The 17,558-nt window shown below is 43.4% G+C and overlaps 1 protein-coding gene across 9 annotated transcripts in view; it reads left to right on the top strand.

Moving 5' to 3' along the window:
- MTCL1 (microtubule crosslinking factor 1) overlaps nucleotides 1–17,558 on the top strand; it is a 157,684-nt gene that overhangs the window by 76,215 nt on the left and 63,911 nt on the right. For 4 of the 9 annotated variants that reach the window (XM_037008370.2, XM_037008368.2, XM_037008366.2 and 1 more), the window contains exons 4-5: nucleotides 15,344–15,403; nucleotides 16,553–16,630. In XM_037008370.2, the coding sequence (XP_036864265.2) occupies nucleotides 15,344–15,403; nucleotides 16,553–16,630 (138 nt within the window). The remainder of the gene's footprint in view (nucleotides 1–15,343; nucleotides 15,404–16,552; nucleotides 16,631–17,558) is intronic. The other 5 variants (XM_037008371.2, XM_037008369.2, XM_037008375.2 and 2 more) reach the window with 2 other exon arrangements.

Here is a 17,558-nt window from a genome sequence, read left to right as displayed (position 1 = left end):
CCTCCCCGCGTGGGGGTGGGGCCACTGGAAGCACCAGCCCTCAAGCCACGTGATTGGTTCCTCTGGCCCCGTCCTGAGACGCACTCCTCATCACTATATTAACATAAACGCAGGGGTGGTTGATAGGTTTATTATGAATATCAAGACACCTTTATTGGCACTACCACTTAGGAACTCCTGAGGATCTTAGGAGCTTTGTGCCAGAACAAATGGCAATGAAGGCTAAACGCGTATTGCTTCTTATACATTACCATATAACAGTGGAATATTGTCTTCTAATAAAGGTGGCCCGATAAAGTTTCACAGTTCTTAAAAAGCAATGTTTTTACTGTATTAAAACTGCCATTGTCTTCCTTTGTTGCTGTTGGTATGATTAATAAAATGTGCACAGTCTTTCGATACAGATACTCTTCCTTTATCTGTTTTTTTAACTATCTGGCTAAGCAAGGTTTTAAAGACTGGATTGTCAGCTTTTTATCCAAGCTAAAAGGAAGTGTTTCTAATAAAGACTCATAACCTAGATGGTAGTGTCCACTCTGCTAACCCTTCCCTCATGAGTTACATCAGACAACACTGGAGAGGTTTCTCCACTTACCTAATTGCGGCTCATTTCACATTTCCTGGGTGGAGATAATTTTATGTGATGTTTTCTTCTCTAGATCTGTGGTGCTCATCCCCTACATTTTCCTTACTACGTAGGATTTGGGATAAAGATAGTGGATAAAATTTTCAGGTTGATTAATTTGATCAAGGATGATCCTGGCACTTCTGAGCTCAGATGCTAGTTAAGCTCTAGTAACTTGATAAGCATATGGAAGTCTGGTTTTACGTGAGCTGTGGTGGTGGTACTTTGTGCTGTTGACATCTTGAAAACTGTTCATTCTTATACATAGTTAGGTACTCTTGCATCTCTCAAGAGCCAGGGAGTGTCAATGAATGGCAAATTCTTGGTTATCAGGTGTTTGTGATCAGACAATAGCTAGACAGTAATAAGTGGCACAAGAAACAAACTCTGTTATTGCAAATTGTGCTGATACCCAGGACACCAGATGCAAGATTTTCAAAGTAGAGATGAATAGACAAATACTGCAGAGTTCTCTCAGAGTCCTTCTCCTTTCCCACCTTCTGCAGACAGTAAAACAATGGTCAAAATACCTCCTCCAGAATATCAGTCCAGGATACTGGTAGATAGAAGGGTGAAAGGGGAAATGGGGAGTGTGTTGGAAGGGTGTTACTGTTGTGCAGTTCTGCACTGGGATCACTTTTGGAAGAAAATTGCCTTTGAATGGAAAGGCTTAAGTAGCAGATCACACACAGCAGAGGGCTTTTAAACTTGTGGATATGTCTGACAGGCTGCTCAGTGTGCCTTTCTGTAAAGTGCATCTGTGTGTGGCTTCAGGTTTACAAGTGACTGCTGTTTCTTGAGGCAGAAAAAAATTGTGCCGGGTTTCCAAAATTCTTCTTGGAGCTCAATGCTTTTCATCCATCCTCAGTCGCCAGCTGCGCGGAGAATTTCTCAGGAGGCATTCTGAGAGAATATTGTTGATGTCAAAACCTGCCTGAACAAGTGACTCCTTGAGGCTGAAGGGTTGCTCATGGTTCCTTCCCTGCCTTTAAAGCACACAGGAGAAAGGCCTCCTGCTCCGGTTCTTCACTCACTGTGGGACTGTGTTCCTCCAAGGACCTTCTGAGACCCTTCTAAAGGGGCAGTTGAAGAGATTCTCTTTTGTCACAATGTGCAAGCAATCTCTGTGAAGAAAAGATGTTTAAAAAGCAGAACGGCATGATGGAACTCTTATTAAAAGGAGGTTATTCTCTCAAGCCCAGGATTTTTAGAGAAGTATGTAATTAGCATATAAGGTTCTAGGAAATAATGTAATGTTTGTAAATGACAAAGTGTTACCATAATGGGCTTTTCTGGGCCTACCAGTAACCCAGAAAACCCTAGACACAGATCTCCAGGGTCCCCAAGTGTGAAGAGGGTAGTGTGGGAGAGGCATCGGGGGTGTGTGTGTCCTGACTGAGAGAATACTGTGCTGTTTGGGATTCCAGATTTCTGCAGGGTCCCCGGGGTCTCACTCTCACAAGGCTCGGAGACTCGCAGGATGGGTCTGCCCCATCCCACTACCTGGTAAAGTCCTTCCTCCCATTATGAAGGTGAGGCCACTCTAGCTGGACAAGGAATACCTAGCCCCCTTCTGTCCCCTTTGGGGCCTCCAAAATATCAGCACTGTTCCTTGCTGCATGCTCCTCTGGGACATGGGCCAGCCTCATGGGTCTCCCTGGAACATGAGAGCAGTGGGCACGGAGACCACCTGCCCACCAGAGGCTCTGACCCGTTTCCCCCAAGCTCCCTCAGCAGAAGCAGCACGGTTCTGTGGAGCGGCTCAGGCCAAGGAGGGGACTGGGTTCAAATCCTGCCTGTACTGGTGGATACCTGGGTACCTCACTTCCTCTGCACCTGTGCTTTGAAGAGCTTGAATATGGGGTAGTGGTTATGATGCAACAAGTTGCTAGATACAAAATACATACAATGTGCTAGTGACTTACTTGATGTGCATGATGACAGTCCTTTGGGGGTGGATTATCTTATCACCCCACTAACCCATCAGCAAGCAAGTGTCAGGGTCTTCTCAGTTGACACGAAGGTGAGGGATGATGGTCAGCTAGAGAATATCCAGGGATAGAATGGAGTGCTTGGAGCTTTTCCTGTTTTACTTCCCTCTTGCTGTCCCTCCACTCTTTCCAACTTCTCTTTTCATTCATTCTTCCCATATTTCCATAAGAAGCAATGTATTTGTGTGAGTGTATACAAAAGGCAGATATAAAATATTGTAGAAGGTACTCTTGCATTGCTTCCAACAAATTTTAAGATCTTATACCTCTCTGAAGAAGTCAGAATTTCTCCCACTAGTATTTTCTGGTAAATTGTAGAAGTATTTTTCACAAGTAAGTTATAATCACTGAAAGAAGTTATATACTTATGGAGAAATATGCATATAAGACCTGGTTAAAATATACTGACTTAAACATCAATATAGGAGAAACTACCTTTAGAGGCAGAATAAAATAAAATTTAAAAATGTGTGTTATTGTTTAAAAAAATGGAAGGCCTTTGGAGGAAAAAAACTTAAAGCTAAAGCTTTGGTCACTGTTTAAAAGCCGCTTTCAAAATATTTATAAATTATTTGAATCCACCCGAATGTGTATTTTACACATTAAAAGCAGTGCTAGCTAATCTTAGCTTCTCAGCCATAAAAGGAGAGAAAAATGTATAGTATCATACACATGGAAAGTGAAATAAATCACAGGATCTTATAATGACACCCAAAATATAACAGACTATTTTACATATAAGTAGGTTTTTTTATTGTAGTGAAATATATATAACATAAAATAACCATTATAATCATTTTAAGTATATGATTAGATACATTCAGATACATCTGTACATCAGATACATTCACAGTGTTGTGCCCTGATCACCACTGTCTATTTCCAGAACTTTTCCATCATCCCAACAAAATCTGTATCCATTAAATAGTAATCCTCACTCCCCTTCCTCTCCCATCCCCCAGCCCCCAGCAACTCTGTTCTATTTTCTGTCTCTATGAATTTGCCCAAACTAGCCATCTCCTATAAACAGAATGATACAATATTTGTCCTTTGTCTGGCTTAGTTAATCTAGCATAATGCTTTTAAGGTTCATCCATGTATCAGAATTTCTTTTTATGGCAGAATAATATTCCATTGTGTGCATATACCATGTTTTGTTTACCTATTGATTGTTGCCACCTTTTGTGAGTAATGATGTAATGAACATTATTGTGCAAGTATCTGTTTGAGTCTCCAATAATTCGTGTTTTAAAAAGGTATCTTTCTGCAGGTTGAGATTTTTGGAGAGAAGGTGTAAGGGCACATTGATGAGTGGCATTTGCTTGCAGTCATGAACACCAGCTCCTGCCACTGAGTTGTGCAATCTCTGTAGTTAAAGTTGACCATGTGCCTGGAGACACTGCAAACACAAAACACAGGGTTTGTCAGCCATTGGCAGCTCCCTGGCAAAGGCACAAGTGACATGTAAACAAGATGGAGATGCCATGGTGCTCACCCCCAACCACCACCCAAAGAAAACTTCACTGACTAGTTCAGCATTGACTGAAAAGGGGCCTCACCACCAAGGAGGCTTCCAACAGAATGGTCAAAGGTGATCAAGTCTTCCCTTGGCTGCAAGAGAGAAGGATAGGTACAAAGATTATGTGCAATGGATGCATTACCAATGTGGAGTAAGAGCAGAGGAGGTGATGGCTTCTATTCTTAATACAGAGGAGAGGGATGCCAGGAACCCCACAACGCCAACCCAGGGATGGAGACAGAAGCAGTATCAATGGCAGCCGAAACCAAGGGATGGGAAGGTGTCTGCAGGTGGGACAGAGTGGGTGGCAAGAAGGGTAATAACAAGTGGGGACCCTCTCTGTGTGGGTACTAGACACACCAGATCTGAGAGGTGAGAAGTAGGAGACAAGTGAGAGAAATGGGTAGGAGGCACATAGCATGCAGTCCCCAGCAGCTGCGCCTACTTGGGCCTGGAAGGATGCATCCCTGCCTGCCTGTCTCAGCATGACTCCTTCCCCTGTTTTACCTTTCAGTTCTGTGTAGACTTTCTCCTCTTCATCAATTTCATTCTTAATCTTTTTGTGATGGCTAGAATCTTCTTTACATTCTATAGCCTGAATAACCTAAGGGCACAAAGAACATCTTCCCCCTAGAATGTTAATTCACAGTTAAGCCCATTCAGTCTCCTAATTCACAACAGAGTGTATCAGCCAGATGGGTGGAGACTTTGTGACCTTATGTCCGTTTTCAGTTGTGTGGAAGGAAACAGAAGTGAAATCCCGAGATTATCAGGGGGGTTAGAAATAAAGAAGGAGGAAAACGATGTCCAAGAAAAGACCACACCGTGGGAGGGCCAGCACGGCCGGGGCAGGCAGTAGTCGTAAGAGCCAAAGAAGTATGTAATTTAACTCTTCCCTCATTTTCTTTCCCCACTGAATGTTGGTTTCTATCCAGAGATTTCTGTCTTTGCACATCTGGCTGATGCGCTGACAGAGCCCTTCCAGCAGGTCCATTTTGTTCTCTAGGGCCATCCCAGCCTCCACCTTAAGCCAAACACAGGCTGCCATGGAAGAGGGTTTATAATCTTTATTCTCTTTATTTCCCTTTGCCCTGTCTCATGCTTTTACTTATTCTTCAGTTAAGCCAATCTCTCTCAACCATATTGTTCACTTTTTGTTAATACTTTGAGGAAAAAGCCTGCGGTCACAGGGAGTGCCCCTCCTTGAAAATGAGGACCTAGTGGGGATAGTGAGGCCGCATGCCTCTCCTCCTGCTGGTCTGACTCACCCTCAACATGGTGTGTGAAGGCATTTCTGCCATTGGCTCTTGGCATACTTAATGAGATTGTAGAAAATCTGACCTGCTTACCTCCCTGAAATGACAGAAATAATATTCACTATGAGAGAGTATTCTTTTTGTTAAGTTAAAATTTCTTCTGCAAATTATTCACCAACAACAGTAAGGTATTTCCAGGGCAGATTTTATGTGACCCGTGGTAGGAATTTAAAGTTCTAAGTTATCCAAACTCCATTTCATATGCAAAAACAGACTATATAGAAACCACACAGATGAAAAAGTTTATACTCCAAATATACATTTCCCATGCAGAGTGAAAAAGGACAGTTTATGAACATTGGTTTTTCTCCTGAAGGAAGAAGGAAGCTGAAGTGATTAAAAATTGCTCTTACTACTTTGCAAAAAAAAAAAGTTAGCATTTGAAAACATTAACCAAGAAAAGAGTCATATTTTTAGCAGGCTAACATTTGCTTTTTTGGCTTTTACCTATTAAGCATACTACTTCATTTAGTCCTTACAAGAACCCTTTATTTAAAGTAGATATTAATATTTTTACCACTTTTATATAAGAAATTAACTCAGGTTAACCCAGGAAACTAACCCAAGGTCACAGGCAGTGAGTAATATGTCTGGACTGGGACATGAATACCCATGTTCTGAATTCACCTTCCCCTTTTACACACATAATGTGCATGCTTTCACAAGCTGAAAAACTGAAAAATGCATGAAGATGTTGGGCCAATATTGGAATAAAGTTTATTATCTAGTGAAAAAAAAAAGTTATTTGAATTTTCAAAGTTTCTTTAAAACGATACTATGAAAACTTTTAAAAACCAGTTGAAATTACACATTCAACTTGGAGAGATCTCAGGTCCCAGTGCTCCAGGCAATAAACAGAGAAGAAATAAAATGCCTAAGAGAAGAGTCAAAGCAAAATGGTGGAGTTCAGAGATATGTGACCAGACCACCTGGGAGTAGGAGCTGTGTGGCAAGAAGGAGAAGTCAGTGAACATCTGCTGGGGATTTCAACTGGCATTTTCCTACTTGCAGGCTATTTGCTACTTAAATCTCCAAAGGACTTTCTCCAAACACCAGGTCATTTTCTGAAGCATTTGCATCCCCAAGTAAATGTATGTAGTGGTGGCCAAGCACACATGCTTGATGGAGGTGGGAGCAGGAGAGGTGAGAGTAGGGGGCTGGCCCCTGGCTGCTGTCTCTCCTTCTGGAAACTTGTGGAAGGGGTGCAGGCACAATAAAGATGGAAACTTGTATGGCCATACCAAAGGCAGGGACGCTCTCTGGTGAACCTGAGGGTGAGAGATGACAGAATGGATACCTGACTGGCCAAGAGCTATCGGGCCTCCATGATGCTTCAGCAACATCTGTGGGGTAGTCGAGCAGAGCACCCCAAAGTGATGTGCCACTTCCTCCCTGCATATTCTTGTATGCATCAGTTGGTAACTCTGCAAGCCTCAGTTTACTCCTGGCAAGTGAGAGGGGCCATGATTCCTTATGTCCATCCTGGAAAATGCAAATAAATGGCTAGATGCTGCAGGTGTGTGTGATATCCTGTCCTCCTCAGTCCCTCTAGGCAAAACCTCACTTTGAGTGGAAATAGAGTCAGAGACTCTAAATCTAAGGACCTGGGACATCTGCTGCTTTAATCCTTAGACAAGCAATGGCTCCAAAGAAAGCATGCAGGCCTGTCAGAGATGAGCAATCTATCCCAGTGGGGAATGGCTGCGGAAGCTGCATCCAGAAGGAAGCAGGACGGAAGCGTGCAGTCAGGCAGTACTTCCTGATTAAGCCCCTTTCCTCTCAGGAACCATTTGACTCCAGCTTGATTGTGGAAATGATTTACATGCAGCCCAGGGAGGATCCAGCCTAATGAAATGCTTTTGTGAGTGAATGAAGAGCACTCAACGCCTTCTATACCTCAAGGAGGTCGTCCAAATTATAGCTTGCACCTAAAGATCTAACAGCATCTGGATTTTCTAAGGCCATGTTTTATGTGAGAAACTGGTGATAGATTTGGCATTCGCCAAATTGGTCAGAAGATGAAAAACTAGACAGATGTGATAATAGCAGCACAAAGCAGGTCCCACACACTAGAAATGCATGCTCAGGGCCACACCGTGGAGTGATGCCTAACAGGACCACCTTCATCATTCCCAACATCCTGTGAACCCCATGCTTGATGCTCCATCCTCAGCAAGGCATGAGCTATGGAGCTCTTCAGGGAGGAGGAGCAGCTCTCGTGGGTCAGGGACCATGCTGCAGGACTGCTGAGGAAGCTTCTCTGGCCCTGGGGCACATCAGCGTCAGGGCCCCAGGTCTGGCGGGCTGAGTGGGGACTTGCACTCAGCACGTCCATCTGCAGCTCTTAGGACAGCTGCTCTGTCGTAGCTCTTGTGGGGCTGCCATGGAGACCCCGGGCCTGGCAGCCGATTGTGGTTTAAGACACCATCTGGGATATGCTGTGTCAACAATATAATATTATAGCAGAAATATGCCTGGTTTGGGCATCAAGCTTCTTACTGTTCACAATAGAAGGCAGCACCACAGATGATAAGACTACCTCTCTTGCTTTTAATGACCTGAACCCAGGGCTGTTCTTCTTCCAATAGAATGCCAGCTCCTGGCCCAGCCCTGCTCCAAGCTCCAAGGCATGGCTGAGCAGGGCAGGCCCAGTGCGCAGTGCCCGGCCCTTGCCCCAGGCAGTTTGGTTCCTGCCAGATGCTTTTCTGCTCCTAGGTTACATTCTCCTGCAAGCTTGCTTATTTGCCAGTGCTCCCTGGCTGGCCTGCCTCATGAGGCTGGGCTCCCCCGCCCTTCTCCACATCCAGACAGCTCTTGGGCCTCTAAGGGGTTTCTCATGCTGACAGAGCGAGTCACATCCTGCCCCTGGCCCAGCAGCTCAGTTACAAGTTTTGCCTAACTGAATCATCCGCAGTGGTAGAGGCAAATGGAGAATAGGGAGAGCTTTTGCTCTGTAAATTTCATGGAATCGAATCAGGGAAAATCTCCGTACATTCCTTACCTAGAGTATATGCTGGTGTTGGAGGTGGGAATCGAATGAGAACTGCTGAAGATTTACCAACGGACAGGAATGTCTTTATGCAGAATGCTAGGGAGGGACACTTTTGCGAGTCGGAGCCTTTTGGTGGATAATTAATGGAGCCGAGCGGTGGCCCCAGAAAGCAGGGCTCCTCAGCAGTCACAGGTCAGCAAGTAGGCCTCCGCCGGGTGGGGGAGCCTATCTGAGCAGAAGCCATCACCCTGGAAGGTGATTAGAACCTCAGAGCCATTTGCAGTCCCCAAATGTCCATTAGGCCCTTGCTTGTCCTCTATGCATGGATGTATTTGATGATCCCAGGCAGCACATAACTAATCCTGCCCCAGGGCTAATCCTCCAGCTTAATTTCTGTCTCACTTGAGGGGCTCACAATCTATCCGTTTTGCCCATTGCTTCCCTGGGAGGCCAGGCAAAGACAATGTATTAGGTTTGGTGGGGGTATTTGCATTATGGCTCAATTCTATTGTCCTTAAAGTATAACATCTTTTTTGATTTGAAAGAATGATGTATATTAATTCAATTAGTTCAGAGAAGTGTAAAAAATCTATCAAGAGAAACGTGAATCACCCACAATTCTATTGCCCACGGATAAGGACTTTTGGCATTGTGGTATATTACTGCAAACATTTCAAAAACAAAAATATTTCAGCTTGATGAGATTATAGTAAATTTATGTTTTTTTACCTGCATTTCAAAGATTGGCATTTTATGAAAAATTTCCTATGCCATTAAAAAATTTTAGTGATCACAGTTTTTAATGGTTATACGATATTATATTAACTGTTTGTTGTGAAATTGGAAATACATATGCAGGATGTTTTTGTTTCCAACATTATGAAAATTTTCAAACATATACTAAAGCTTAAAGAATTTTATAGTGAGCATCCACAGACTCACCACCTACATTCTACATTAATTGTTTACTATACTTGATTTCCACATCTGTTTATCTGTCTACTGACCTCTTAACCCCTGTAATTTTTTGACACATTTGAAAATAAACTGTAGACAGCAGTTCACTTTTCTCTCTATTAATTAGAGCTTAATTTTTGCTTAAAATTTTTTAGTTAATTTACATATACCACAGATCTTAAGTTTACATTCACTGAGTTTTGACAAGTGTGTACGCAAATTTTAATGTATAATAATACACTTTATTATTTAGAACAATGCTCAAAGTCAAATTAAAATGTCCAAGGGTGTGATGGCAGATTATTATGGAATAGCATCACAAGTAATTCAGAACTTTTCTATATGTGCTTTTGTTTGAAAGCCAAACTAAGTACTAAATATTTTCTCATGGTACATGTGTCTAAAAAAAAAAATGAGTGGTGAATTTTCTCCGTAAAGAGGGCAGCATCTTAATATATCATATATTTGTATTATTTTTTTTGTTTTTTGGAGTACTTCTAACTCTTTTATATCATTTCATTATACTAGGGAATAATTTGCTCTTGATGGAGCAATATATTTCTTTCTAGTAGACCAGTGAGAGCCAGGAACAGATTATTTTTAAAAAGATACAAACCTTATCTTCAGTCCTGACAGGCAAATGGCATACATTTCTATACATCTTCATCTTTGATGAATACCCATGGGCCACGGATTGGTCACCTACTAAGGAGTCAGTAGAGGCTTCTGGAATGTGGATTCTGGTTCAATATTTCACAGAGTTGCTAAGTGCCTACATGTACGTGCCTGTTGAGAGTTGGGATCACTACAATTTTGGGGAAGAACACTTTGTTTTTCATCCAGTCATCATTTTGGTCTTATGATGGTGATGACTTTCCATTTTGTTTTTGCATATTAATGACAATTTACAGTTTGACTTAATCATCTTCAGTTTAGTTTATTTTGTGATTTTTGGTTGAGACAACTGTGCTGTTGTATGTTTTAGCCAGCAATTTCCCAACAACTAAGCCTTAAGACATATGTCCCTAAGGCTTAAGATGAATAACCAGCCCTTATTGCAAAGCCAGTATGTGCCGTGTTCCCCAAATGTGCACATGAAGTACTCTGTCATCTCTGTCACTGTGTTCATTTCCCAGGAGAAAGTGGCATTTGATAGGCTGGGTGTGCAGTGGTCTCTGTCCACCCCAGGTGGGCCTCACAGCCTGGACAGTATGGCGAGTGCCCAGGCCTTGCCCTCCTGGTCCCGTCTTATCGTGGCTGCTGGGATCTCAAACCAGCTCTGACTTCTACGGCTGTACCTTTCTGTGGCCAAAGTGTTTCAATATAATCTCCTCTTCTCCTCATTTATTCTGTGGCATTTTGTCCTCTGATAAGTTTTCTGTCTTTTCCAAATAAGGACTTCTGTCTGCAGCCTTAGATCCTTTTCAGAAATTATCAAAAATGCCAACAAATGTTTCAGGGCCATGAGGTACCTCATGAGTGAAGGAGTTTGCAACCATTCTTGTAATAGTTCTTTGTGCTAAAGAAAAGAGAGACTCTTTGGGTGAGAAAACTCAGCAATTTGGGGCTCAGAAACCTCAAGAAAACAAAAAGAAAAAGAGCCCAGACTGGAAGGTGGGGCTGCCGGAAGCCTAGAAGGCGGTTTGCAAGGTTGGAGCACTGTGACTATCAGTGAGGGTGTGGGTCAGGGTCAGGCTGGAGCCCAATCTCCAAACCTGGGGGACCTGGAAACATTGCCTAACTTCTGACTGTGTTCTCTTGTTTGTTAATCACTGATAGTAGTAGCTGTCTCTCAGGGCCCTCATGGGAATTACGTTAAATGTGTAAAGAAGAGTTTAGCATTCTGCTTGGTATGAGTAAATGTCCAACAAATGGTAATTGTTAATATCATCATTATTCTCCCAAACAGGGCCAGGGAGAAAGGGTTTCCTTCCCATATGGTCTTCAGGGTTTTCTGCGGAATCCAAGGCGGGTTATGTTTGTTGGGTCTAATGGCACAGCTGACTTCTGCTAGCAGAGTGCAACTTTTGGGGCATGAAGGGAACCAATCTCTCTGAGAGTGTTTAAGGGGAGAATGGAGAGGAGGGGAAGAAAAGGAGTTGTCTTTCAGCCAGGACCTGGTGCTTCTAGGTAAAGAAGCTAGTACAGGTGACCCTTCAACAACACAGGGGCTTGGGGCACTGACCCTCTACACAGTCAAAAATCCACATATAAATTTTGACTCTCCCAAAACTTAACTTCTTAGTTAACTACTGTTGACCAGAAGCCTCACTGATAGCATAAGTAGTCAATCAACACATATTTTGTATGTTGCATATATTATATACTGTATTCTTACAGTGAAGTAAGCTAGAGAAAGGAAAATGTTTTTTCAGATTATTGCAACTCCCCAAATATTTTTCTAATACATTTATTGAAAAAAATACATGTGTAAGTGAACACACACAGTTCAAACCCAGGTCAACTGTAGTTCTTATCCTTCACATCTCACAACACTTAAATGAGAATTTTAATAGGGGTGAGAGAATCTTGATAACTTCCTCCTAAAAGGAAAAGGAAAATCTAAGCACCTTCATTTTCTTATTCTGTTTTTATAACTATGTGTGCTGTACATCAGCCCCCAATTCCCAAGCCATTTTCTAAATAATAAGAACCTGTAAGAATTCTGGAAGTCATCTGCTTACGGCTGTATCCTCTTTCCCATACTGAGTCATAATTTGCAGCATCCTAGTTTTTGTCTCCTTTTATTACCAATCCAAATTTTAAGCCTAAAGTCTGTCTCTGAAACACTTTAGCAACTGAGAGCTTGTTGGTTTTTCTGAAATTGCTTGGTAGAAACTGGCTGACTTAGAAACATTAAGAACTGACATGCAATCTAATTGCCTAACTTCATGTTTTATTTAATCATTTTCAGTACTCAGCAAATGCATCAGCCTTAGATTCAGTTTGGATTCACAAACTCAATTTTTTTTCCATTTCAATAGAAATTCAGAATTGATTTGCTGGCAGTTGGCCACACTAAAGAGCAAGGAGGGAATGAGTCTGCAGGCAAGTCCTGCCCTCTGGGTTCAGTTTATTTGGTGGTCTATATTTCCTCCTTTCCTTTAATTGTTTCTTGAAAGAGACGCCACTGGATCTCCGAGTCATCCAGAAGAATGAACTGGTCATGAGTGACACTCATGACACTCATGACACAAAGCATCCTACACCCAGGGTTCCTTGGCTAGTATCCCTAATGTGCTCAGCACTCCATCCTGGACGAGACTCTCAGCAGGATGGAGTGCTGAGTGCAGTAGGGATACTACCCATTTCAACTGTTAAAATCTCATACACTTTTGAATCTAATTCTGAGCTTTCTGTTTTGTCCCACTGATCTGTCTGTTCTTGTACCAGCACTAAACAAGTATATTGTTACTTCTATATCTAATAGTACAAAATTACTTTTATCATTCTTCTTTTTCAAAGTGTTCTTGGCTGGTTTTGCCAATTTATTTTTCTAGATCAGAGGTCTGCAAACTTTCTGAAAAGGGCCAGATAGCAAGTATTTCAGGCTCTGCAGGTCATATGGTTCATTACTCCTGCTCCACTCTGCTCGAGATACAAATCAAGTGCAGGCAAGGCCTTCTATCCTTTTACCTCCTTCACAGATACACAAAAAGTATGTATACTCACACACACAAATAATACTTTTTGTGTATGTACATATATTACGTGATAATATACATTACGTACACATGGGGGAAAGAGAGAAGACTTGGGTTAAAGTGACATCATACCTACTAAATGACGTGGGAGAAATGTGATGGCTTGACAACACATTTGTCATCAACAACATCAAGCATTCCTTTATGCCCATCACAACAGTTTATGGTTGCTTTCACATGGGTCCTGTAAATTTCTGGATAACTTTAATCCTTGAAGTGATTTTCATTGTAGCTGCCATTGTGACTGGGATCTGTTTTGGGGGTCCCAAGACCTCCTGCCTGTTCCATGACTTGCTAAAGGTTCACTGGACTTGGAGACACTTGTACTCAGGGCCCAGCAAGGCAGAGACCATCAGGTAGTGGGAGGAATCTGTACACAGGCTCCCCACAGGCCCCCACCCAGTGGAAGGGCTCCCCCAGAATGTGCTCCTTCCTCCAGCACCGAAGCAGCGACCTGTGATGCTGCACAGATTTTCAGACACGTCTGGCTTTTGTCTCACTTCTAGATAGTGTTCTTTCAGCACGTGCACTCTGTTTTCTGTTCACTGGGAGAATGACATGCAGTGTGGGTGGCTCACACGAGGCAGGCCACTACAGGCCTGGATTGCTACCAGGGTCCCAGAATTCAGTCCCTGAGGTTGAAACCTTGGGAATAGCCTGTCTCCCCACTTTTTTATTGTAAATCTTCTCTATAATGAATCATGAGAAGTGTTCATCTCACTCCGATCATTCGAATCAAAGAAATTCCTTTACTGCCCCATGAAGAATCTTGGAAAAACCTACTTTGTACAGGTAGAGAAACTCAAGTCTTTCTTAAGACAGGCTTAACATAACCTGTTGGAGGAGACCAGTTCTCTTTGTAGCTTGACCTGCTTTCACTGAAAAGGCTAAAGGAAATAAAACCGCTTCTGCGATGGGAGCTTAGCGACCAGCTTCCACCCCCACCCCTTGGTTGCCCTGGGAGTGCCCACATCCCATGCTGATTCTGAAACCTCATCCCTTCCTCAGTTACCTTCTTTTCCACAGGTTCCCAGCCTCCTGAGGCTAAGGGGTAGATGAAATTATACTTATTTCTCAACCCTACAAGTCATCCAATAAATGTCATGGCCTTGCCATCTGAGAGGGAGACACTCAAAATGTAAGCAGAACTAAGTAAATCAACAGCAGGTCTGCCTGTACGTGGCTTTCAGAAGAGCCTCCTTCCCCAGCTGTGTTGGTGTGTGGGTTGCAGTAAAGGAAGGAAGCAGGGAGGGCTCTGAGGCCGAGAGGACCCAGGCCCTGGCCCCAGCCAGGGCAGGTGTGGGGGCGGCTGTCAGGAGAAGCTCTTCCCTCTCACAGGCTTGCCGGGGTCTCAGGAGGTGTCAGCGCACCTCACCTTTCCAAGCCGCTCTTCTAACTTGCCTCAGGATTACATGAATCTTTTCAGGTTTCCAGTTCCTTGTCTGCCCCTAGGAGGCTTCTCTCTTCTTCCAGGCTATTCTTTCTGTCTTCATACTTTACTTTAGCAGGAACTGTCTCAGCTCCCTGTTAGTCTATTTCAGACATCTCTTGGCCATTGTATTTATATTGTGTTTACATTTCAGACTCATTTCTCACCTAGATTAAGCAAAGGTCCACTGTAATACATATAAAACTAGGCAGGGACCCAGCCCACTGAAGGACACAGCCAAGGTCACTTCACATATGAAAAAATCATGACCTCTATAAGATCTTTAAGATGTAGGTTTAATCATGAATTGCATTGGGATGTTCATAGAGAATGTTGCACTGTACATTAGGTTTCTGCATAAACAAGAGTCACCCTGCTCTCCCTTCCTACCCCTTTTTTATTTGTCCATTTACCCATAGGCACTCCACAAACACTAATTAATTTTGACATTAACCCACACAGAGCTAATTAGGAAGCTAAAGCAGCCCCAGAAATATTACATACTTATTTCTGAAACTTCCTGCCTTTATCTTCTTCTTGTCTTGTTACAAATTGCCCAAATCACCCTCCTGTTTTTTTTGAGGGATGCCCCAAATACTATAATTAGAATTTAAAGACCTCACCAAGCTTTTTCAACTGCATTTAAATGTTGACTCTGAGAGTTTTCTTGATGACAGTGAGAAAAAGAGCCTTTGTCCATTGTGTGTGTCCCCACCCAGTATGTCCCCTCCCAGTGGGGATGATGTACACCTAGTGCTGGCTCCTGAATGTGGCCCCTCAGTAACAGAATGTCATTTGGATCTGTTTCAGAGTTCCCTGAAACGAAGAGGCAGCCGGGAAATGTACAAAGAAAAGAAAACATTTAACCAGGTAAGCAGAGGTTTCACCCTAATGTACATTTCAAGAGGCAATCCCCTCATTTTGAATTTTCTCAAAAATTGCTAACATTGCCAATTAGCATGGTTAATATTGCAAATATTCAAAGAAACATTACCTGCCAAAAAATTTGGACTCATTCAAATCCTACCTCAGGTGAAAATTTTATTTCTAAAACAGGAGCTCCTCCCATTCATTTCTTGAGCCAAAAAAGCTGGTGATTTCTTCAAGAAAGAGGAGAACAACTGGCTTTGTGTGACACACAATTCGGGTTTCAGGGCTCTGGCAGTATTCATAACTGGTAAAAGGTATTTTGGCCTTCAAAGTCATTCACATAATGAAAGAGTATGGCTCCTGCAGCACTGGGTCATTCAAAAGGCATTGTTTTGAGTGTTGGACTTGTTTAGAAGGCATAAGCTGAACAGTACCTGAAATTGGCCTAATTGAAAGTGAAATGTTCTCACTTAAAGATGGTAAAATTGTAGCCCTTTCTATGTACCTGGTATGTGTTCTTCAGGACTTTCTTAGTTTTCCCAACACCTGCTTTACTGGATTCCTTTCTTCTTTTTTTAAGAAACATTGCTGCTAGTGTTAGGGGTTGCAGAGAACAAAGGCATTATTGGGATATCAGCTTTCTGAGCTCTCAGGGCAGGGGGTAATGAGGGCGACATGGCGAGTCCAGGTGACTGAGGGCACGTCTGGCCTGCCCCTGTGAAGGCCGCACTCGAGCCCCTTTGGTTTCTCTGTTCTCCACACTCCCCAGTAGTCCCTGCAAAGAGGGCCAGGCCATGTGATCAGCAGGATGCCAAAGATCAACCCTTCTCTCCCACTCCCTCTACTCCCAATCTCACTTTGGCATCTACTAACAACAGAAATTAAAGTTTGTCATCCCCACTGCTGGGTCCTCCCAAGCTTTGAGTATGTTTCAACTTACTGGCTCTTGACCAGGGAAGATCTTTTTCCTTAAAAGGGGAACCACTTCCCGGCTATGGAGACACAGCACACACTGCATTCACCTGGGGGTACAGCAGGCTGGGCACAGCCTCTGCCGCCTGTGGGGAGTGTCTGAGAAACCCAGGGCATAGGAAGGTGCTAAGCTCCCCCTCCATGGGCAGTGTCATTGAGAAAGGAGTTTCTGTTCAGCAGAGTGGTGGAACGGAGCACCTTGGGAACTGCAGGTCTGCAACCAAAACCCAAAGGAAACTGGCACCCCGGCGCAAGGTAGGAATGCAAGTAGTCAGCGCTGGGGGTGTTGGCTAGATGTCAGACTTGGCAAGCCAAAGAATATATACCCAGAGCGATATATTTCTGTTGCTTGACAAGGCCTTTCTGGCTGCTGCTGCTGGTGGTGGTGGTCCTGTGTGTGTCCCCCTCTGTGCCATGCTTGCATTCTCTGCCTGCAGCAGGAACAACATCACATGAGAAGTTTGAGCCCCCTTCTGCTTTCAGACTGCATTACTGGAGCTATCTGATAATCTCTTGAAACCAGAGCTACATATCCTTCAGTTAACGATTGGCCTGGATCCCTCCCCCTGGAGTTTGGCAGAGTTGTAGAAAGTCTACAGTTGCAAGACGAGATAGACATCCAGCTGCCCAAGGCTTTAGCTGAGGCTGTGATTCCCCATCTTAGGGGGGGGGGCTCCCACCCCAGAACAGGCTGAGCCCAGTTCACTGGGCCTCCCCTTTCTCCTCCCCACCATGTCAACCCAGCTGGTGCAGCCTCTGCTCCAGTGCCCCACCCAGAGTGAGGAAGGCTGACCTTAAATACATGCACTCCCTTGGCTTCAAAGATTGTCTTTCTTTCAAAAACTGCTTTAGCCTTGGTGGCAGGCCTTGTAGTGCATGGGTGTGGAACAGAGATGACAGCATGCTTTAGTCATGTTAGAATTACTGGTGTGTGTGTGTAGTTTCTTTCTTCAAGGCACAGGAAGACTTTTTGGATATTTTATCAATCCTCAGGTAATCTACAAATTGGATACTTATTTTCATATGTTCGTAGAACCTTGCTTCTTTAACTGACCCACATTTAGGTTCAAGGAGGTGGAGGAGAATGGTTCTGGGTTATGGTCAGACTTATGGGGAAGGGAGGGTGGAGGGGGATGGTGCAAGGTCAAGGTCTCTGAAATCCAGGTGGTTTAAGGGCTCTGGG

This window comes from Manis javanica, chromosome 9 (genome assembly GCF_040802235.1).
Source record: "Manis javanica isolate MJ-LG chromosome 9, MJ_LKY, whole genome shotgun sequence".
Taxonomy (NCBI): Eukaryota; Metazoa; Chordata; class Mammalia; order Pholidota; family Manidae; genus Manis; species Manis javanica.
This window is presented reverse-complemented; position numbering and strand designations above follow the sequence as displayed.